Source organism: Gadus morhua, chromosome 13 (genome assembly GCF_902167405.1).
Source record: "Gadus morhua chromosome 13, gadMor3.0, whole genome shotgun sequence".
NCBI lineage: Eukaryota > Metazoa > Chordata > Actinopteri > Gadiformes > Gadidae > Gadus > Gadus morhua.
The window spans coordinates 25773571-25798403 of record NC_044060.1 but is presented as its reverse complement, the minus strand read 5'-3'; the positions used below and the strand labels follow the sequence as shown (position 1 = coordinate 25798403).

Genomic DNA, 24833 nt, shown 5'->3' with positions numbered 1-24833 from the left:
ATAATAATAATAATAATAATAATTAGTGTAACCGCAAACTGAGATTAACGGGGTCCGAGCAAAATGAAAAGTCTAGAACACTAATGGAAGATACTGTATATAAATATAACATAATTGTCATATTTAAGGAAAGATGTTCCACTTATAAACCTGAACTGCAGCCTCATTCACATGGTCAAAATGTCTATCGATAAGCACACAACATCCAGAAAACTCAAAGCACACATTTCTCAAGTGAATTAAGGGCTTTCTTCAAACATATACCTGAAAAAAGAATTTTGAGTCCAGGTCAATCTGGTAAGGCGAAATAAAGCTAGTTCATTTTTTTTTTTTTTTAAATAGCGCCACTTTTGGGTGCAGTACCACAATTTGGGTTTATTAGTAGTGGAGGGAATTGGTACCCACCTAATAATAGTCGTATGTTTTTTTATACAATAACAAAATGGTCATGTAAGAAAAATGGGCTAACTGCTCCAACTTTATTGGACAATATCTCGAATGGAACTAAGTAAAACAAATTCTGTCCGATGATTTTTGTGAGGCTTGGTCTAAAGTTTTTTTCTGGCGATTTTGGTTTATTATTTTTGTAGAATATGAATCTTTTTATCCGGGTTTTATAAATGCGTCTGATTCTAGAGAATAATATTCTGAAATAATTTTGAGTCCAGGTCAATCAATGGTGGATAGACTTGAGGTAAAGTTGTTGCTTATTTGTCGTGTTAGATATGATTGTTCACAATTGGTGTGGGGGGGGATGCGTCAGGAAACAAAGTTATAAGTCCTAGAAGCCCCAACTTCATTTGAGAAAGTGAAGGATGATCTTGTGAGTTGTCCAGGTGGGCTAACCTCGATTTATTCCCCCACACCAATTGTGAACAATCCTATAGCCTATAACACGACAAATAAGCAAACAACTTTACCTCAAGTCTATCCGTAGCCACTTGCTGCACTCCTGGAATAGCATTCTTCTTCAATGACACTTTCTTTGGGTTCTTTGGGTCAGCAGCTCTTTTAGGAAGGATGTCGTCCTTATCGAAATGAGCACTGCAGACACCGTAATCCTTCTGCATCAGCATCTCGATTGCCGTCTCAATGTCCATACTCAAATCAATAAGCCACTGGTCTACCAGAGATCATTGTACTGCGATGGCAGTCTATGGAAAGTTTCTGGGGTGTAACTTTTCATTTGTTTTCCGAAGCCGGGGAAAACACAAACACGAACAATCTCTCTCTCTTGACTTCAAGCTGTAGATGGGTCGTCTTCTCCGCCTCTCCGGTGCTTGAGCTTCACTCTATGCGATAATCACGTGTGCAGTGCGTCTTCTGTCAACAACGTGCAATGCTTGATTGTAGCGATATTTTGTAACTGTAATCTACATATGCAAGTCCTTTAATTTACGTGTCAACACTTGTTACATATTATTCATAAATATAAATTATAAAATCCAAAACTTTCCTCCCTGAACTGAACTTGCATTCGGCAATCGACTTGTGTGGACTTCCTGTAAACACGGACCTACTGGTAATGCTTGTTAAACTGTCTTTTTAAATAAACAACGGGTTTGCAAACTAAGTTGTTTGTGCTTCGTTTTATGTGTAGGGACCATAGTCATGCTACTGCAGGGGTTTGGTGCTATTTTTTTAACAATATTAGTGGTTCAAAAATGCATATTTGGACAGTAGTGCCGAGATAGTTTATTGGCCTGTGGCATGTGCCACCGCGACCACTGTGACATACCATGGCATATGCCGTTCAGGAAGGGCATATGCCGTTCAGGAAGGGCATATGCCGTTCAGGAAGGGTAACTGCCGTTCAGGAAGGGTAACTGCCGTTCCAAATAATGGTATATGACACCAGCACGCCCCGCCTCCTCCGTATAATTTCAAGACAAGTATTGGCGTAAATGTAAAGCTATATATATTTGGTTTTTATTGACATTATATCACAACTTAGCGCCGCAAATAAAGGGATTTATACGTTTCTCTTGTCCGTTCTGTTGTTAGGATATGTGCGATCTGTTTGTTGTTGCTTCTGAAATGACAGATGCTTTTGAAAACAGCCGAACTTGCTCCGGTGACGGTAGTAAGCAGCCTAGCCTTTAATCATCTGCTCGTTCCAATCGCTTCTCCTGATATCTCCTGTTTGCCTTAAATGGTGTGCGAGTTGATGGTATCCTGTAAAACTTCTGCGTTTTGTTAGTCTTATTAAAACGGTTTGTGCAACCAACATGAACAAGACATGATTGTGGCTCTTGTCGCTCTCGTCTCTTTCTGTATGACATGCACGTAGAGCGGGGAGTGACGTAGACTGATAATCCCTCAGAGTCCTCGGTTGCTAAGCGACGTCAACGTCTTTGGCGGAATCTCAGCTGATCAACGCTACGAATCCTGGAACCGAATAAATTGTAAAAAGACACACCGTGTAAATTTATTTGGCCATATGCTAAAGACGTGTCTAGTTCACCGTCATGCAGGCTGTGTGCAGGGCCGGGTCACATCTCCTCTTTTTCCGTTATTCATTGGAGTTTTTTGAACTAGTCTGGCCCCTCACCTGAGACCACTCTGCCATGAGAGACCCTACCAGGAGCACAAGGCTCCAGACAACACAGCTCTCAGGTTCACAGGGACACGCAAACCTCTCCACCACGATAAGGTGACGGTTCCAGGAGAGGCGGACAATCTTTTATATTCAGATTTATATAAAAGGTAATGTGTAATGTTATGTAATTCATATATAGTTGAAGTAATGTGCAATACATGCAAATTAGTTCCTTCTCAATAATTCTTCCAGTATTATTAACAGAGCTTTTCCTTACTCTTTTGGGGGCTTAGTGACTAGGCAGGGGTCATAAACTGTGGCCTGTGAAGCCCTTTGGGACTGGATCTTTGATATAGGAGAGCTATACTCAATTGACTTTACACTGACTTGTCCACGAACATGTCGGGCGAGACTGGCCGCGTGGTCTCCAGGTCCTTCATGGCGTTCCACTGGTTGATGCAGCTCTGCTCCGAGGAGACGCAGCTGTCGTAGTAGCCCAGCCAGGTGAGGGCCATGCCCCCGGGGAAGTAGTTGTGCCTGCACGACACCTCACAAGCCTTGTGCAGGATCTGCAGGGCCGACCTGCCAGCGGGGAAGGAGGACTCAACAACATGCCAGTAAGCACTGTTAAACTAATTTAATTTGTACAATAGCTATTAAATACCACACATTACTATAATCACATACACATATGAAAAATGAAACACATATTGCATATTTACACATCAAATTATGTGTTAAATCATCAATAAACACCCATGTTTGATATCGCTACTGACATCAAGTCGGACAACTCGGAGCCCAGAAATGATAATTCTGAGATTTTTCGGTTTTTTATGTTGAGTTGCCCTGAACCTAGTAGAACTCAGGGGAAAAAGTGGTTAAATTCTTCAGAAAAAAAACTTGGATCAATTCATTGGGATGCAAGAGTCGTTGGGATGCATTGGGACCATTGGGATGCATTGGGACCACAATCGCTAAGAGCAGCTAAAGGAACAACTCTTCGCAGTGGGGGCACGAGCTCCCTGCCGATGTGAGTCGTACACCAGCTTCCGCAATTGACTCAAGACTCACTTGTTCAGAGTTCACCTGGGCCCTGTATAGCAGGGGCGGTACCCCCCCACCGCCCCTTCTTCTCCCTTACTATCGAAAAAACACCCCTCTTACGCACACTTATTGTAGGTTGTACGTCCTGGCAGCTGGCAATATTACTTGACATTGTGTAGCGTCTTATCCTAGCTATCTTTGTTGTTTACAGGGAATGGGTTAACCTAGCGATTGTTAGTACTTGGCACTTGGCTCTATGAACATCCTGACTGTACTGACAGCGATATATTGTTGTTTCTCTTTCTTTTGACAAATGTACTTCCTGTAAGGCGCCTTGGATACAATTTTCTGCTAAATGCCCTAAATGTAAATGTAGATATCAAACACAGCACACGACACACATTATCTGAGGTGTTCTTTCAGAGCTTGAACACACTTTCTATTTGCTTGGTAATCCACTTTTTTCCACTGGAAAAAAGTGGATAAATTCTTCAGAAAAAAAACTCAATTAATTTGGGATGAAAAAGTTGTTGATATCAAACACAGCACTTTGTACTACTTACCACATAGCCTGTACTGAGACCGGTTTGAAGACGTGAGTTCGCTCCACCGTGTTCACTGTAAACCCCCTTGGGAGGTATAATTGAGATTAGGGATGCACCGATTCCACTTTTTCTCAGATTACTTAGTCGCCGGATACGCGCTTCGGTACTCGCCAATATAGGTACCGATGAGTGAGGGAGTACTAAATAATACCATTACAGTTTAAAGAGCAAGTGAATCCAAAACCACATATTTTTTGTTTTAAACATTGAAATTTGTCTTTTGTGATCGTAAAAATAGTAATCTATGCTATTTTATCACCTATGATTTAGCCATTCTCCCTAAAACACTATGTGAACGTTCCATCCAGCTGAATGCAGATAGCGTTCTTTAGTGATGTCAGACTACCTTTTCGGAGGTAGTCTGATGTCACGACCAAGGGGCACCGGCATCGCGGTCTGTGTGGACGTGGGGAACTCTGTTGGGGCAGCGGTCTGCATGGGCGTGTGGAGCTCTGTCTGGGCAGTTCACCGGCTCTCCGGCTCTATTTAAAACCTCGTTCTAGGAAAGAGGGGGAAGTGTTATCGCCATGGTTACGACCCTAGGCAACCTTGTGATCTTTGAGTACCGTTGTTGTGTATGAGTTATAATGAGCTATAATGAGCAATGTTATCTATGAAATGCGCAATACACCGTAGCAAAGTTAACCATAGTATACTATAGGTGTATATATAGGGAATCCTAGCTCTCGGTATTAAATAAATGGCTGCAAAGACATAATAAGACAAAGCTTCACCATCCACACACAATTGGCGTTAAGTTTCCGAAAAGCTCCACTTTCTCTCGGCCGGGGCAGTCAACCGCTGCCCAGGCAGAACCCCATCGTCCATTCAAACCACGCCACTGGTGCCCATTATTTTGGTCATAGTTTGGTCATACAATGGCATTGATTACTGTGTTGACAATCATGTAGGACAGATTATTACCTTTAAAAAAACAAACATTTTGGCTTCATTGGCTCTTCAACATTAAGTGACGATGCGTAAAGCGGAATCGGGTTGTTGTATCTGGGAAGTATTACAAGTACATGAGCACAATATCGGGCCCGAGTCAGAGTACTGGTTTCGGTATATCCCTAATAGAGATAATACATAAAATCTATGCAGGAGAAAATGTATACAATAAAACAATTATACATATCTAGAGAAGACAGTCCATCACTGGATTTAATTAAATTGCCTTCCCTCAACTCTATAATTTGTTAGTAATAGTTGTGCGAAATGATGGCGTCTATCTGTTATAGATAGACGCCATCATTTTGCACGTCTTATTTTTTTAAGACGCGCCTTTAAAGCCCTTGTGGGCCACATAAATGAGGTAGCTGGCCGTATATGGTGTTTGACAGGTCTGCTCTAGTCTATGGTAACCACTGACTACACAGCATGGGGCAGCAGAGAGCAGGACTCACCCATCTCCGTCCAGGTGGATCTTAGTGTCGCTCCACAGAGGAAGAACCATGCCAATGGAACAGTTCTTACTGATGGGAGGGCAAAGCGTGAGGGACAATGTGTGAGAAATGATAGCAACCACACAAATTAGTTTCCTATGCTACGTGCCCAGTGAAATGACTCAATGTATTTAAAGGATATTGCAGTGTTTCTAATTTCAGAAATGGGGCACTGAAGAGAATGTTTTTGAAGGGGATGGAGTTGGTGAAGGTTGTGGAGGTAAAGTTGATGGTGGTGATGAGGGCTGAACAATTTGTAGTATGAAAAACACAACATTGCAATAAGTCAACATATAAACTGCTCTTTCCTGTAGGCCAGTCCAATGTGTTGAGATGAATTTATGAATGTATTAAAACATCTTACTGATCTCCAGTCAGTCTTACTGATCTCCAGTCAGTAACAAATCACGCAAACTAAAATGCAGAATCAAAAAAAATAACCAATATGTGTCTCTATCACTCATAATAAACATGTATGTAATAATACCTAATATGTTAACATGTACAATGTGCGACTTGACCACACTTGACCACATGCAAACCTAAAATCCTTCCCTATGAACTCCGCTCTCTCCTTAGTCATTTCGCTGTGCCGTTTTGAATCTCGTTCATATGGAGTTATACTCTGGATCATTTCGGTCAGTTTTCCCTGGCGGTGTTATTCGGTCGGGTTTTTGTCAGTCAACATCAACCAATCAAAGCGTAGTGGGGCAAGTTGTTTTCTTCATCTACTGCTCTCATTCGCATGTCACCTGAGTGGAGGATAGAGTTGTGTCGCATACAAGTGAACCCAACGTGGCCAGGTGGTTCTGATTCCGACTTTAGCATAAAAAAATGTACAATGACGATTAGAATTGGATTAATCGTTCAGCTCTAGTGGTGATGGAGATAATAAAAGGTGATGATGGTGAAGGCGGAGGGGGTGATGGTGATCAGGGTGTTGGTGGGGATGGATAGGGTGGTGTTGGTATAGGGTGATGTAGGTGAAAGTGGTCAGGAGTTCCTCCTACCTGTCTTTGTTAGTGAAGTCCATCCCCAGCAGGATGTTCTCCTCCGTGTCCTGGCGCCCGTTAGTGTACACCACCACCATGTACCGCACGCGCTCCGACCACCCACTCTCCAGACGAACCGCCTACAGACCGACCAAAACCACACTCAATGACATTTTCACCATCCCAAAGAGCCTTAAGCAAAAAAAAACAATTACTGACCGCCAGCAAAGATTTCCAATTTAATGCGGGATGCTGGTGTTCATCATTAGTCATCATTGCAGTTGAGTGGAGTTTACCATTTAACCTTGACACATGGAACACAGTGATGAAAAGAAAAGCTACAGGGTGCATTTTAATGCTGAAAGCAAAGTGTAACCAGCATCAGCTCTAACCGTCGATGGTAAAGACTGGGAGATACAGATATATTTATCAGTGCATTAATTCACTCGTGGGCCAGAAAATCAGAAGTCTAGATCGCTATAGGAGAAAGCGGTATTAGCAATATGCATTGAGTGACAGAGTAAAGGACTCACACAATCAACAGGTACGTTTTTAAGAGCTATATTGTGTGGATTTAAAGAAGTAAAATAAAAATAATAAATAAAAAAACATGAGATATCAACCACAGTTTCTCAATACATCCAGCCACTGGGAAAATCAGAATCTTTGTAACAAAATAACAGTCCTTGGTTTGGGTAGCTCGCCACTACCACTGAGGTTCCCCACTACCTCTACAGAGATGGGAGAAATCCCAGCGGGAGAAGAATCTTCATGCAGATCTCAACCAGAAATCCATACAAAGCAAAAAGAACTGGCCTATAAAGGCCAGAAAAAGGGTTACTATAATATTCATATCAATAAACTATACTTTTAAATGTAAATAAATGCATATTAACAAACATATTTATACATGTACATTGTTTTCTAATAATCATCTTAACTACTTTTTAACACATTTCTCAACATTAATATGAGACAAATGGCTGAACATTTATTTTCGTTCATCTCCTTTACTTTTCCTTTTTCTACCGGCGCTCACTCTCAGATTAAACACAGAGTGGGGGTAATGTAACTAAAACACCGTAATATAAAAAAAAAATTAAACAACATACATGAAATGAATGCCCCGTTAATCCACATTAACATTAACAGATGCACACTTCAACTCTGTTCATCAGACGAACATCAATAAAGTTTACTCAACAGAAGCTCAATAATACGACGCTGAAGTTGGCATCCGATTCGCAGCATCCGATTCGGCTTGAAAACCACTTAGAATCTTCAAATCGGTCCTGATTGAAAACCACTACACCTAGACTCTTCAAATCTGGACTACATTATCACAGTGAGGCTATACATTATGTAAAACATAGTTTCAGAATTGTGAAACCTTTACCCTATTTGTGAAAATGCAATACAGGCTTATTTGAATGCTTTTTAGGGGTCCAGACCACATTGCATTTTCACAAATAGGTTAAAGGTTTCACAAATCTGAAACTATGTTTTACATAATGTATAGCCTCACTGTGATAATTGAGTCCAGATTTGAAGAGTCTAGGTGTAGTGGTTTTTAATCAGGATCAGTTCTAATGCGGTCTGGACCCCTAAAAAGCATTAAAATGCGCCTTTATTGCATTTTCACAAATAGGGTAAAGGTTTCACAAATCTGAAACTATGTTTTACATAATGTATATCCTCACTGTGATAATTTAGCGTAGATTTGAAGAGTCTAGGTGTAGTGGTTTTCAATCAGGACCCGTTCTAATGCAGTCTGGACCCCTAAAAAGCATTAAAATGAGCCTGTATTGCATTTTCACAAATAGAAAAAAGGTTTCACAAATCTGTAACTATGTTTGTTATAATGTATAGCCTCACTGTGATAATTTAGTCCAGATTTGAAGAGTGTAGGTGTAGTGGTTTTCAATCAGGACCGATTTAAAGTGGACCAGCTGCTGAATCGGATGCTGCGAATCGGATGCCAACTTCAGCGTCGTCTCAAACATCACGTACACACACACACTCCGGTTCAAGGCAGAATACACAGCTCTCATCAGTCCAGGTTCCGCTTTTGAAGAGACAGGGACACGGGAGTTCAGTAATATGTAATGAATTACATGTGGCTAATGGCATGAGCTAGCGCTATAGTTGCTAATAACCAACTCACGTTCTCCTTTGTTTCCGTCACAAACAAGGTCCGCTAATCAACCCACGGCAACAACAAAAAAGCTTCGCTCTCTGCGCCGCCGATTATAACTCAAAACGTTGGGATATATCTGGCTCTCTCACGCAAACAATAATTTTCTTCAAGAAAAAGTTTGCATGCCGCCACCTCGACAACGGTCCAGCAGAAAGAGAGCAATGGCACGTACACCTTGACGGTGTCTGATTGGTTACGCTACGTTGCCTTACGTGAACTCCTCATGTAACCCGAATCTTGTACACTTTGAGAAAGGCACATTCGCCACACTTGAAATAAACAAAATATTATTTTTAAACAGATATAAATAACCTTGTGTATATGAATCTTTTTAATCTATTTATTGACATATTTAAGATTCCAATCATAAATCCTATTCATTTTATGGAAGATTATTTTAAATCAAACCCTATTTATTTATTTATTTATCTTATCTATCTTATTAATTTATTGATCTAATCAATTAACTGAAACTGGACTTCTGATAAGGGCCTAGTAACCTGGGTTACATCCTCCCCTTCTAAAGGTGTGTATGTCCCATTACACCCACATGACTATGAATTGGCCTTGGGGTTACTTAGGGGGGTGTCTGCATAGCCATGGTTCTGGAGTGCGTCGGCAAAAGCAAGGTTGAGGCCTTGGAAAAGTGACTGGACTATGGACAGAAAGGGATTTCCCGGTTGACGATACTGTAGTCGTTCAGGTTGTTCTCTATGCCTCTGGGAACGTCTGGGAACATTGTCACTCTCACTCTCTACCATGATGACTGGAGAGATTGTTCTTCAAGATGTCCCAGCTGCGGTTTCCCCATTGGACCTGTTCACTGACCTGTCCTCACAAGGTTTGTTGACAAAGCATCCTTTGTCCTTGCGGCTGTCACTGAATGACAGGTCTGAGAAAACAGGAAGGCTTCCATCCATAATGTTTGGTTCTGAGGGAGACTCCGACATGCTCGACTGGACAGGTAAGGTCTCATGTCTTGAAATATCCGAGGGGGCATCCTGAGAGTTTCCAAACAGAACTCTTCTCACTTTGGGGGGATGAGCTTCTCTGTGCCTTGAGGTGACCTCAGCCTCTGGATCAACAACTGCTGAGGTTCCTCTCCATCCAAAACAGTTTGATCTGTCAGAGCTTGGCTCATTTGGGGTGTCATCCCCGAAAGCTGGACGTTTCTCTGATTTGGATGGAATGATCTCCACAGGTATCTGCTGCACTGTCTCTCTTTCAGGTGCACGTCTCTTTTCTCTGTCCTGTTTCTCAATGATTAATGTCTATGTCTTTTTTTCCAGGTCGGCAGGAGCAGGAAGCCAAACAACTGGAGACAGTGTTGGTTGTTTTGTCTCTCCTAGATGTTTTTCCCTTGCAGGTACTGTCTCTGGTCAGAATCTGTGTTTCAATAAAGTCAGTATTCAATAAAGTCAGTCTTCCAAGTGCTTCTGGAAGACTATCCGGCACCTCAGGAGGGGGAAACGGGGAACCATCCAAGCTGTGTACAGTAAGGATGGGACTCTGTTGACCTCAACTGAGGAGGTCGTCGGACGTTGGAAGGAACACTTTGAGGAACTCCTGAATCCGAATAACACGCCCTCTATGTTGGAGGCAGAGCTCGAGGTTGATGTTGTTTCGTCGTCAATTTCCCTGGTGGAGGTCACTGAGGTAGTCAAACATCTCTGCAGTGGCAAAGCCCCAGGGATTGATGAGATCCAGCCAGAAATGCTAAAGGCTCTGGGTGTTGAGGGGCTGTCATGGTTGACACGCCTATTCAACATCGCGTGGGAGTCGGTTACAGTGCCGAAGGAGTGGCAAACCGGGGCGGTGGTTCCCCTGTTCAAAAAGGGGGACCAGAGAGTGTGTGCCAATTACCGGGGTATCACATTTCTCAGCCTCCCTGGTAAAGTCTACTCCAAGGTGCTGGAAAGGAGGGTTCGACCGATCGTCGAACCTCAGATTGAAGAGGAACAATGCGGTTTTCGCCCCGGACGTGGAACTACGGACCAGCTCTTCACTCTCGCAAGGATCCTGGAGGGGGCCTGGGAGTATGCCCATCCGGTCTACATGTGTTTTGTGGATCTGGAGAAGGCGTATGACCGGGTCCCCCGGGAGAAACTGTGGGAGGTGCTGCGGGAGTATGGGGTAAGGGGGTCTATCCTCAGGGCCATCCAATCCCTGTACTTCCAAAGCGAGAGCTGTGTTCGCGTCCTCGGCAGCCAGTCAGTTTCGTTCTCAGTGGGTGCTGGTCTCCGCCAGGGCTGCGCCTTGTCACCAATCCTGTTTGTGATATACATGGACAGGATATCGAGGCGTAGTCGTGGTGGGGAGGGGTTGCAGTTCGGTGGTCTGAGGATCTCGTCACTGCTTTTTGCAGATGATGTGGTCCTCATGGGATCATCGGCCTGTGACCTTCAGCACTCACTGGATCGGCTGGCGGCCGAGTGTGAAGCGGCTGGGATGAGGATCAGCACCGCTAAATCTGAGGCCATGACTCTTAGCAAGAAACCGATGGATTGCGTACTCCGGGTAGGAAATGAGTCCTTAGCCCAAGTGAAGGAGTTCAAGTACCTCGGGGTCTTGTTCGCGAGTGAGGGTACTATGGAGCGTGAGATTGGCCGGAGAATCGGAGCAGCGGGGGCGGTATTGCGTTCGCTTTACCGCACCGTTGTAACGAAAAGAGAGCTGAGCCGCAAGGCTAAGCTCTCGATCTACCGGTCGATCTTCGTTCCTATCCTCAGCTATGGTCATGAGGGCTGGGTGATGACCGAAAGGACGAGATCGCGGGCACAAGCGGCCGAGATGAGTTTTCTCAGAAGGGTGGCTGGCGTCTCCCTTAGGGATAGGGTGAGAAGCTCAGCCATCCGTGAGGAACTCGGATTAGAGCCGCTGCTCCTTTACTTAGAAAGGAGTCAGCTGAGGTGGTTCGGGCATCTGGTAAGGATGCCCACTGGGCGCCTTCCTTGGGAGGTGTTTCAGGCACGTCCAGTGGGGAGGAGACCTCGGGGAAGACCCAGGACTAGGTGGAGAGATTATATCTCAACACTGGCCTGGGAACGCCTCTGGATCCCCCCGTCAGAGTTGGTCAATGTGGCCCGGGAAAGGGAAGTCTGGGGCCCCCTGCTTGAGCTGCTCCCCCCGCGACCCGACCCCGGATAAGCGGACGAAAATTAGATGATGAGATGAATTTTAACCCATACTCTTTAAGTCGATTAAGGACCTGTAGTAATCTTGACTCATGTTGCTCCCAGGTGTCCGAGAAGATTATGAGATCGTCGATGAAGACCATCGCCTCCTTGCGGTTGAGATCTCCCACAGATCTCTCCATCAATCGCTGAAACGTACTTGGCACGTTGGTAACCCCCTGTGGCATTCTATTAAATTCCCAGAAAGCCAGGGGGCACACGAACGCAGTCTTCTGTTTATCAGCCTCTTCCATATCGACTTGGTAATAGCCCGATTTTAAATCGAGGACTGAGAACCATTTAGAACCAGTCAAGAGGGAGAACACTTCCTCTAAGTTTGGTAGGGCGTAAGCATCTCTTATGGTCTGTGAGTTGAGTTTCCTGAAGTCGATGCACAACCTCACAGAACCATTTTTCTTTCGCACGACGACAATGGGAGACGATATGACGCCAGAATCTAGCAGCTCTTGAAGAAGTTTCTTAACCGCATCTACATCGCGTGGATGGATGGGTCTGGGTCGGTGCTTGAAAGGAGTGTTGTCACTCAGCTTGATGTGGTGTTTTACTTTGTTGGTATGACCAAAGTCTATACCATGCTGAGAAAATACCTCAGGCATGTTATTGAGTAGCCTTTTGACTCACTCTTTCCCCTCTGGTGGTAAAGGGGAATCCCCAAAATGAAATTCCATCTTGTTGGTTTCAGGAGCGGTCAAATCGGCGGATGGCTCCTTTCCCATCACCTGTTGAACGGCGTGAATCTCAGCCAACACTGTTCTCGGGGGGATGGTGACATCATGTTGAGTCTCATTCCTCAGCAGGATTGACATTGAGCAAAGGCGCTTGACAGGTAAGGTGCACAGAGAGCTAGCAACCAGTAATCCGCCAGGAAGGGACGGCACAGATGCGGCCTCAACAACTGCCCATTTATCCTGGTGAGCACCACTCATGTGGACCTGCCCTTCCACAACGACTGTGCTGCCCGCTGGCACCACTTCGGGGGTGTTGCTTCGCGCTTTGATCAGCCCAAGAGCTCCAGTACTTGCGTGCTTTTTCCGTACTTCGAGGATTTTCAAAACCACTCTGTAGCCATGAGGGAATGACTGAGGGCAACAATCATGCCTTTCAACAAAGCTGGAATAGAGGACGTCTAATGAATTGGTGCCGATGAGGATTTGAGGCACACTGTTCACATCAGGGACAACCAACACTAACGTAGGGACTTCAGTCTCTTTTCCCCAAAACACCTCTGGAAACAACAGGTTGAATTCTACATACCCAAGGTAAGGCACGGCTTCTCCATTGGCTCCCTCTATTTGCAGCTCTACATCCAAAAGGTCGTCCAAGGATTTCAAGGAATGATGAGACAGGTGAGTGTGGAAAAATGACAGCGGGATAGTGGTCACCTGTGATCCTGTATCTAGTAGGCAGTTAAGTTTGTGGCCTTCAATAGTGACTTGAGCAGTGCATTTTGTTCCAACCAGCTTGGGCGGCAGTATGGTGGAGGTGGTGATAGCATTACCACACTTGCTAGCCAATTGCTTTGTTTTTCTAGGGCGTTTGGTTGATCTTTTAGTCCCTGTTTGCCCTGCAACAGGGGCTTCTAGTAGTTTAACTGCTGGATGCCAGTGCTGCCATTTTGCTGATCCCATTGCCATTGTTTCTCTCTAAGCAGCTGTCTCTTTTCCTCGACGAGAAGGGGATTAGGTTTACTCTCACAGTTGCCTGCCAGGTGAGCGTCTCCACCGCAGCGGAAACAGTACCATGGACGGGGCCTACTGTTTGTTGTTGGCCCTGAACTGGACTGTCCGCTCACTCTCTTGTTGGGCGACTGGTGTCGAGCTGTCATGGAGAAGTCTCTTGAGAATGCAGGCGATGGTATCTGATGACTCTGAGCTTGGGGTGGACTCACCTGTGCTTGATGAAAGGCAAGCTGTTGTTTCAATGCCTTAATCTCTGTTGCTTCTAGGTGGTCGCTTTTAGCTTCATGAATTGCTTCCCTCAATATCAGCTACCTGTGCTTGAATGTCAGCAATCTGTCTTTTCAATGTGCCGATTTCAGTTGGGTCAGGAAAGTTGACTTTGGCTTTACGTGGAGTTGCAGTCTGCATGACAGCAACCTGGGCTTGTATCTCGTTAAGCTGTTTCTTGAAGACGTCAGTATCAGTTACTTCTTCCTCAGGTGTAGCACAACTGTATGCAGATAACTGTTGTGCTGCAGCTCTGAACTTTGGGACATCAGGATTTGGCTTGTGTAATCCAAGGTGTTCTTTCATACGGTTGTGTTTACTTGCCTGTCTGTCTTCCTCTGTTCTGATCAGAATCACCAGTTCAGCAAACGAGGGCGGTGCATTTGTTTTTCGCTCCAGTTGGAGATCAGCGATCAATCCATCATTCCAGCAGCCTCGACAGAACTGCTTCAGGGGGTAGCGGTTTCGTTCACTCTCTGCGATACCACCTCGCCTGACCGCAGCACTCAGAGCAACATGCAAGCGGTTCAGATAGTCAGAAGACTTTGCCCTCGGGCTTTTGATAACATCCGTAGCTGGAGGCAATAAGCTGTCCAAGATCTTGCGTGTTCTGTGCAGGTCAGACATGGAGGGATCTGTCAAGAATAAGTCAACATTTGCTCTCCAGGTATCAAAATCAAGTTCATTGTTTGGACGTGGAAACTTTCCAGAGAAAGGTCTGAGGCGAGTTGAAGAGTGCATGGAAGACATAGCTTGATTAGCTCGCATGACATGTTCAACAGCAATCCGTTGTACAGCAGGAGGATTAACATCACTCATGGTAAGTACTGAATGGGTCACTGCAGCACTGTAACCATTACCACTGGCTTGGATGGACAGGGATGCTGGGTGTTGGATGTTCAAGTTAGCAGCCATGCTAGGCGATGGAGAGGCTGTCAACACAGCAGGCTGTGACTGACCATTCACACTGGTAGGTAAGGACGTTACCGTTATCCGAGTAGCGGCCTCAAGCCTTTGCAAAGCTGGTGTTGATGCGGCTTGGGCATCACCTCTCAATCCATGCTGACCACACCTGGATGAAGGAGATGGTGGGAACACAGCTGGCAAATTCCTGACCATCTCAGGTGAGACAGATCCAAGCAGAAGAGAGGGTTGTTGCATGACCTGTGATGGCGCTTTAATATTCTCACTCTCACGTCCAGTTGCATTAGAAGCTTTTAATTGAGAGTCTTCGACTGGTGCAGTGTCAGCGGAGAGGTTCACACCTTTCCCTGCACTGAGCTTCATCAGTTCCTCTTGGAGTACACTTTCAAATGACTTCCCAAGTTTATTAGCAATGGCTTGCAGTTCTTCAAGATACCCCTTGGTGGCACTGCTGCTAGCAGTGCTAGTGTAAACACTATCTAAGGAGCGCACCTTAAAGATAACATTTTCATCAGCTGAGCTCTGATACTCTGTTGGCAATATAGGTCTAAATGTTTGCATTGCAGAGCTACTACAATAACTAGCACTCTGTTAATAGAGCCATAGCGGTTTAGGTGCCTCTCAAGTTCCCCATCTACTTCAGTTTGGGTTAACCCATTAACAATAACTGAGCTACGAACATTTATCTTTTCATCTTCCACTATATCCATTGTACTATATTGCTGCTTACCCTTTTACTCCCGTCACTAAATACTCCACTTCCTCCTGGCTAGCTCGCCAATTTCTGTAACCAGCATCAGCTCTAACCGTCGATGGTAAAGACTGGGAGATACAGATATATTTATCAGTGCATTAATTAACTTGTGGGCCAGAAAATCAGAAGTCTAGATTGCTATAGGAGAAAGGGGTATTAGCAATATATGCATTGAGTAAAGGACTCAAACAATCAACAAGTACGTTTTTAAGAGCTATATTGTGTGGATTTAAAGACGTAAAATAAAAATAAATAAAAAACATGAGATATCAACCACAGTTTCTCAATACGTCCAGCCACTGGGAAAATCAGAATCTGTGTCACAAAATAACGATTAAGTGTAGCTCGCCACTACCACTGAGGTTCCCCACTACCTCTACAGAGATGGGAGAAATCCCAGCGGGAGAAGAATCTTCATGCAGATCTCAACCAGAAATCCATACAAAGCAAAAAGACCCGGCCTATAAAGGCCAGAAAAAGGGTTACTATAATATTCATATCAATTAACTATACTTTTAAATGTAAATAAATGCACATTAAGACACATATTTATACATGTACATTGTTTTCTAATAATCATCTTAACTACTTTTTAACACATTTCTCAACATTAACATGAGAAAAATGGCTGAACATTTCTTTCCGTTCATCTCCTTTACTTTTCCTTTTTCTACCACCTCTCACTCTCAGATTAAACACAGAGTGGGGGTAATGTAACTAAAACACCGTAATAAAAAAACATTTTTAAAACAACATACATGAAATTAATGCCCCGTTAATCCACATTAACATTAACAGATGCACACTTCAACTCTGTTCATCAGACGAACATCAATAAAGTTTACTCACCAGAGGCTCAAGCATCACATACACACACACACACACACTCCGGGTACAAGGCAGAATACTATGAAGGTATTATTGTAGCAAAAGTCTTTAGCACCTGTAACTGCAGAATTTGAATGCGTACACTAAAGTCACAGTCAATTTGAAGTCGTATATACTTATTTTGCATGTGTACTCTAAAGTCACAAATGTGTAACAGTACATTTGTTGTCGTAAAAAATAAATAATATATTTTCTATACCATTGTAAACACAAAATAGGGTCTACGAGTACGCAAATCTGTGTTACAGGTGCACAAATCCTTTTGCTACAATTATTGCAGCGCAGTTGGTGCAAAACACATTCGCACACCCGTGTTTCATAATCTGAGAACATGCCCAAAAGGTGTGCATTCGTAAACCCAAATTTGAACTAATGCATCAGAAGTTGCACATCTGTGAAAAATTTCCTCACAAATAAAATGCTAAAGAACGCTATGTTAATTCAGCATTTTAATGAGCGAGGACAAATCCATTTTACAACTGCTCGAATCTGCTCCTGCAAGTCTCAGCTGTGGGGTTTTTTGCAGGTTGTTTTGCACCACGTCTAGGTGGTAAATGTGTAGCAAAAGTATTCGTATCCGTAGATGCCAGATCGTCCGTGAGCGGGACAAAATAGTCCCGCCCATAATTTCCTAATCCAATGAAAATCGCCGGCAGGGATGCGTTTCTCAAATTACAATGGGACCCACTGCGTGCCAGCCATGGAGCTATAAAGATCACATACATACGTTTCTGTGAAGAGGGCGTCCTACTAAACGGAGGTGGGTATCCTACATTATGTTAAATTAAATGACTTAGTTCAAGTGAATTCTCCCCAAAGAATTGCATTAACATTTCTGAATTTATGTTATGGCGACCATTAAAATACATTGAAGGACATTTGCGGCATGTTAATGAAATACTTTGGGGGGAATTCACTTGAACTAAGTCATTTGATTTAACATAATGTAGGATACCCACCTCCGCTCAGTAGGACGCCCTCTCCACTTCTCCAGAATGAAACGTATCCCGCGCCGCAGAGGGACTATTTTGTCCCGCCCACGGACGCTCTGGCATCTACGGATACGAATACTTTTGCTACACATTTACCACCTAGACGTGGTGCAAAACAACCTGCAAAAAAACCCACAGCTGAGACTTGCAGGAGCAGATTCGAGCAGTTGTAAAATGGATTTGTGCTCGCTCATTAAAATGCTGAATTAACATAGCGTTCTTTATCATTTTATTTGTGAGGAAATTTTTCACAGATGTGCAACTTCTGATGCATTAGTTCAAATTTGGGTTTACGAATGCACATCTTTTCGGGCATGTTCTCAGATTATGAAACACGGGTGTGCGAATGTGTTTTGCACCAACTGCGCTGCAATAATTGTAGCAAAAGGATTTGTGCACCTGTAACACAGATTTGCGTACTCGTAGACCCTATTTTGTGTTTACAATGGTATAAAAAATATAAATTTATTTTTTTACGACTACAAATGTACTGTTACACATTTGTGACTTTAGAGTACACATGCAAAATAAATATATACGACTTCAAATTTACTGTGACTTTAGTGTACGCATTCAAATTCTGCAGTTACAGGTGCTAAAGACTTTTGCTACAATAATACCTTCATAGAATACACAGCTCTCGTCAGTCCAGATTCCGCTTTTGAAGAGACAGGGACACGGGACTCTCTAAATCGACGCCACTTCGACCTGGGCGGGACTTTACGTCCTATGTCACTCACTATGGGTGTGAATGTGTGCGCATAGCCGTCACTCGCGATGGGTGTACATGTGAGAAGGGTTTTGGCTTTAGTGTCTATGGGTTGGTAATAACGGTTCTGATGATTTTTCTGATGGAAAAGTGGTCTTTTATTTCCATAATCTTTGTTCAGTGAACGCATAAACCCGTTTGTTAGTTAGCAGTTAAACAAAATGCGATCTCTTTGTTTACAGTTACCAACGACCAACTGATGATTGGGGGTTCGATTCCCTAGTGATGCAAGGTTTTTTCTTTCATTTTGGACTGCACACATCGCGAGTGACGGATACTCGCACAATGTACACACATCACTGTCTTTACAATTTCTAGGCAACCGAAGTTTAAAGATTGTCAATTGGTTAACTCTTGAATCGCATGTACTAAGACCTGATGGGTTAGTGGTCAGAGAACAACTCATTAACGCGGGGATAAGGGGTTCGATTCCTTAATGAAGCTAGCTTTTTTCTTTCATATTGGACTGGATGTTTGTATGCCATTTTGCGTAACTTGTAGTTTATGATGAAGAAATGTTACTGGGGTTAAGGTTAGGGTAACGCTAAGGGTAAGACACAAAGTGTTTTTGCAACACAATATTTCTTACAATAACAAAGTCCAAAGTTTTGATGACTCCAGTAGGAAACTTAAGATACCTAGAGAAATGCGTGAGTGCTCACAAAACATCGACAAGTCAGCAGTGTGGTACAGGGTGATCATTTCTGATATACAGTACAAAAGCTGAAACTATTAGCCAGGAGTGGGAAAGATGCAGACGCAGACGTGGGAAGCATTAAGACGCACCAACACACAGTTGCCTGTTGCAAAATGGTTCAGAGTTTAATAGAAATAGTTAGGGTTAGCTGGTATGGCGTTATCTGGTATGGCTATAGTCTTATGTTAGCTTAGTTTGTGTTGTTTCGTCATGTTAATCGCTAGTAATAGTAAGTCATTTGTAGAAATATAGCTTATCATCACAGACTGTAGGAATGTCACCCACCCTCCATCGCGTACGACACTGACGCTCGTAATGTGTAGTGCAAGGGAGTTCGTGCACAGATCCCTGAGACAAACGGCTACGCGCACACATGCAAACCCATAGCGAGTGACGTAGGACGTAAAGTCCCGCCCAGGTCGAAGTGGCGTCGATTTAGAGAGTCCCACAGGGACACGGGAGTTCAGTAATATGTAACGAAGTACATGTGGCTAATGGAATGAGCTAGCGCTATAGTTGCTAATAACCAACTCACGTTCTCCTTCGTTTCCGTCACAAACAAGGTCCGCTAATCAACCCACGGCAACAACAAAAAAAGCTTCGTTCTCTGCGCCGCCGATAATAACTCAAAGCGTTGGGATATATGTGGCTCTCTCACAATAATTTTCTTCATGAAAAAGTTTGCATGCCGCCACTTCGACAACAGTCCGGCAGAGAGAGAGAAACGGCACGTACACCTTGACGGTGTCTGATTGGTTACGCTACGTTGCCTTACGTGAACTCCTGATGTCACCCGAATCTTGTACACTTTGAGAAAGGCACATTCGCCACACTTGAAATAAAAAAAATATTATTTTTAAACAGATATAAATAACCTTGTGTATATTAATCTTTTTAATCTGTTTATTGACTTATATAAGATTTCAATCATAAATCCTATTCATTTTATGGAAGATTATTTTAAATCAAACCCTATTTATTTATTTATCTATTTATCTTATCTATCTTATTAATTTATTGATCTAATCAATTAACTGAAACTGGACTTCTGATAAGGGCCTAGTAACCTGAGTTACAAAAGCATTCTCCAATTGGCAGTATAAGGCATTGAGTGCAAGATGAGAGCCGCTAAATGTTGTTAATATTTGCCCAGCGCTGGGTGTGATTGTGTGTTCGTAACCACCTCTTACCAGTTTGATTCTGTCTTCGGATCTCAGGATGTTGATCATCACCTGAAGGTGTTGAGGTAAGTCCCCTATGGACACACACACACACACACACACACACACACACACACACACACACACACACACACACACACACACACACACACACACACACACACACACACACTTTAGATGACGGCCTATCAACCCATGTGTGGATAGAGCTGGTCATTAACTGGAGATTCCCAGAGACTAGATCCTGTTCTACGCACTCTTGATTCGGTAGGTGGCAATACATTTAAAAGGTGTGAGTGTGATTAGCCATTACAAGGAATGGAAAATCTGCTTCTTCTGACATCACAAGTGGGCGTGGCAACCTAGATGTGTGCTTGATAGATCATTCTACAAGCCTACCCAGGGCACTGTAGAAAACGTTGCTCATCTATCAGACATAAATCTATGTGGACCCGCCCACAGCATGAATTCGAGTGAGTGAGTGTTGATGATGCTATAAATCAGAATATGTATTGCAGATACGTGTCCCAAAACATGGTTCACAATGCGATTCGTATCAGACTCATTTTAATATGATAAATATTGCGATACATTGCAATACTTGCTAGTTGGACTAACTGTCTGCATCCTCGATGTGCTCTTAATAAAACACAAAAATGTCCACAACATACGTTTTGCATCACGTCTTGCCTGCTGCATGCTCTATAGGCACCTCCCCTTGCCTAAACCAAACAAAGTATGAACTGTATTTTAGAGCAAATCTGACAGACATTTCTATTTTCCACCATGTGTGCTAAATGAAAGGACATCTCCTGGCTATGTAGGGACCTGATTCTCTAGACATGGTCCAGAGCAACTTAGGCTGTGAAAGGGTGTGGTAGCTGCGAGTAAGTTTGAAGGGCCGCCGACAAACTCAAAAGGGGCATTTCTAATAGAATGTGGGCTTAAACTAGCCTAGACTGTCTGCTCATGTAGAAAAGCTTGACCTCTGTCCGCAGTATTTCGAAACAATGGTGTGGTGTAAAGTGTAAAATACAAATTAAATGGGTACATGTTGAAGTGTAGTGTATTTAATTATGTACCGGATTGAGCATCTTGAATATGAAAACTTTTGAAAAAATTCATACAATTTGAATTAAAGGACGACCAAATAAAAAGGACGAAATCAACAAAAAATTCATTTTATGAATTTTCTAACATTAACATGAGTTCCCCTAGTCTGCCTATGGTCCCCCAGTAGCAAGAAATGGCGTTAGGTGTAAAACGGGCACTAGGTGTCCTGCACTGCCTTTGAAAAAACAAAGCTCAGACGCGCCGATTTGGAATTTTCCCCGTACGTCATCATACGGGGACAAGTTACCTCCCCTTTCTCTGTTTTCCCCGCCCAGAGAATTTGGCCCGCCAATGAGACAATGAGCTATACCGTGTGAGCGCCACATGTGTGTGTATGTGTGTGAATACACACACTGTAATGCAAGTGCTCTACACTTATTTGGATAACCGTTCTGCTGTTGGTGTTACGACGCATAACACGTCGGGTTCTCTGACATCTCTGGTATTTCCACAACTCGTAGTGGGGGTTATCTCAGCCATGGTTGAGAAGGAATTGGGGGGAAAAGGAACTTTGGCCTTGACTCCGTGAAGTACATGAATCCCTATCATTGAGGAAATAGGGCAAGGCACCACCACCGCTGAGCAGTGGTGCCTTGGCGCTGCCCGCTGCCAACTGTCGAGGCACCAACCCTGCGAGGCATCATCTCCGCTTCCATGGCGGTGGTGCCTCGGCAGCGGGCAGCGTGTCTCCGGTGGGAGACATTCGCGGGCAACAATCTCTTTCTCCTCAATGCTGCGGTTCAGTCTACTTCAGAATGATGATGGAAGTGGAAGAACCAGAGACGTCGTTTGAGATTCATAATATCGTCTGGAGGCGCACACAGGTTTTGGCCGTGATAATATATATATTATACAATATAGATATCTATGCGTAATATGATATTATTTAGACATGGAGCTCCAGGACTCCCGCTGGAGCACCCAGTAGTTCTAGAATATTAACAGAACAAGGCCAAAAGCTGTGTGCGCCTCCGGATGATATTATAAATGCGAGCCATTGCGATAGTTCTACTTTTTGTGGACCAGCGAACGAGCAGCTCCGGCAGGGGGAACTCGACGCTAACCCTGCAGCTAAGCTCCGGGAGTACAATCCCTTTCTCTGGCACCGAGCTCAGCCCGCCGGAGCTGCCGCCGAAGGGAAGTCGGGAGGACAGATGGAGTAGAAAGGGATTGTACTCCCGGAGCTCTGCTGCCGGACTGCCGCAGAGCTACCCCAGCCGGAGCTGCTCGTCCACCCGAGCTGCTAGTCCGCTGGAGCTGCCACCTAGCTTCGGCGCGAGTTCAGCTCCCGGAGTACACCGCCCGAGCTGCCAGACTGCGGCCGGAAGGCTTTGACGGCGGCCGGCAGCTCCGGCGCGGGGAGCTCAGAGGCAGTCCGGCAGCTCAGCTCCCGGAGTGCAATCCTTTTCTTCTCCATGTCGCGGTTCATGGACATCAGGGAGTCAATGCCAGATAGATCATATAAATACCCGTATATAATATTATTATTATGTTATATTAAATAATATAGATATAGAACTCCAGGAGTCAGCAAACGGCAACAACCCCTTCTCCTCCATGCTGTGGTTCAGTCTGACATAGGGCTGCAACAACGAATCGATAAAATCGATAAAAATCGATGACTAAATGCGTTGGCAACGAATTTGGTCGTCGATTCGTTGTGTCGCGCGATTAATAAGTTACTCATAGGCGCAGCACTGTTTACAGCCAGCCGCCGACAGGTTGGTTCACGGTTCATGCACGCCCGCAGCGAGCTGTGTGAGCGACCACAGCTTGTATTTTGGTCATATCTTAAAACTGCACTGTAGGCCTACATAAAAGTGTTGTACCTTCACTGTCTTTGGGTTAAAAAAACTCCCTCAACTCAGTATCCTTCTAGTCCAACCGAAAACTGTCAGCTGCTGCTGCTGCAGACGTTGTGCAGACGTGCTCGGAGTCGGCACCGCGTGCATCAACAGTCATTCAAAGCAGCGGTAGTAATCACACAACCGGTGTAGAAAGTCCCGTCAGTTAAAAATAGTAATGCAGTTTTTAAATCCATGTTAAAATCGGCAGGATATAGAGCTAGTTAGCTTAAAAAAATCAACTAACCAATGGTCACAAACAGTGTCAAATGTGATGTGTTCAGAACGGCTCAGTAATATGATTGATGCGTTCAAATGCAGCAGTAAAGAAAAAAAAAGAGATTTTGGTGAAAACTTGTTTTCCCAGTAATATAAAATAGATAGTAAAGATAGAATTATGACCTGTTTAATGTCCTATCTTGAACCATCGTCATCTTATCAGCAATTAAAGCAATATTACAAGTTCGATTTCAAGGAGTCTCGAAAATGGTTTCAATAGGTTTGACCGGTTAACCATGGACATCCCTTACATACATATAAAAGTATATCATACATTGTATTTTTTTTTTTTGTGTTATTCCAGTTATATTTTTTTAATCTTTTTATTATTTAATATTACTTTTAATAGTTCCGGGACGTTGGAGCAATAACCTGGTGTTTTTACACTTCAGTCTGCACTGTGAATTTGAAGTAATGTTCCGTTTTTGAATAAAGATGCGGCAATTACAATGTTTTTTTTTTTATATCCGATTCATCGATTAATCGAAAAAATAAATCGACAGATTAATCGATTATTAAAATAATCGTTAGTTGCAGCCCTAGTCTGACAGCTCATTGGTCAATGGGCAGCAGCTCATTTGCATCAATGCTACAGACACCAGAAACAGCGCATTCTGAAGGGACTGAAACAGAGTGGAATAGCGGTAGACGATATTCTGTTTCCTAAAAGCTATTTCCAGCAAACAGCTTCAAAAACATGTTTTCTGGGACTCAAATACTATGTTTTCTTGTTGGGAAAACACCATAATATGTCTCCTTTAAAGCAAGCATGAAGACGGAAAAGTAGTACTGGAGTTTCTCTCCTCAGAGCAGCAGCTGTGCTGACATGGACTTAACTGCTAATCTGCCTGGAACAAGCTGATCAAGTCTACCTGCGTCCCTCACGCTCGGGAAAATCCACATCTGCTTTGAGGTGAGCGGTAAGCAAAAGGTTTTCAGACAAATGAGCCGCATAAACTGTGCTAGACAGCAAATTGGGTGTCAGGCAAGGGGAGGCTGATGCAATTAAATGGCTCTTAGTCTGGCATTGTCTGTGCTTCTGAATGTTATCCTGATTTACCTAAAAACACGTTGTTAAATATATGTATACATCAGTGGCGGCTGGTTGTTTTTAAAGTCGGTAAGACGTTGCCATTACTTTTGGTGATCTCGATTTTTTCCTTTGGTCGCTAACTTAACACTGTAACTCAATGAATGGAATGCCTTGTAATTAAACATGAACAATGTCCTCCGTTTCCATTGTACACTTTATTCGCAAATATTAGAATCTCGTTATCCTTCAGATGATTTCACCTGCTTTGCGTCTCTTAAAGGCCTGATTCCACCGGACGCGTTACGGCAGCGTTACGGCTGCGGCACGTCTTGGCCGCGGTCACCGCAGCAGATAGGTTCCACTCTAATCAATGAGACCATTTCCACAGGGCGCA

General features: G+C 43.7%; 1 protein-coding gene across 5 annotated transcripts in view; it reads right to left on the bottom strand.

Annotated features, from left to right (window-relative positions):
* Positions 1-24833, bottom strand: part of LOC115557690 (protein phosphatase Slingshot homolog 1) — a 99553-nt gene that overhangs the window by 12591 nt on the left and 62129 nt on the right. For 3 of the 5 annotated variants that reach the window (XM_030375692.1, XM_030375691.1, XM_030375693.1), the window contains 5 exons: positions 20180-20244; positions 6647-6768; positions 5598-5666; positions 4150-4215; positions 2927-3121 (listed from right to left, as the gene is read on the bottom strand). In XM_030375692.1, the coding sequence (XP_030231552.1) occupies positions 2927-3121; positions 4150-4215; positions 5598-5666; positions 6647-6768; positions 20180-20244 (517 nt within the window). Of the gene's footprint in view, positions 1-2926; positions 3122-4149; positions 4216-5597; positions 5667-6646; positions 6769-6847; positions 7295-20179; positions 20245-20841; positions 21614-24833 lie in introns of those variants that run through there. The other 2 variants (XM_030375695.1, XM_030375694.1) reach the window with 2 other exon arrangements.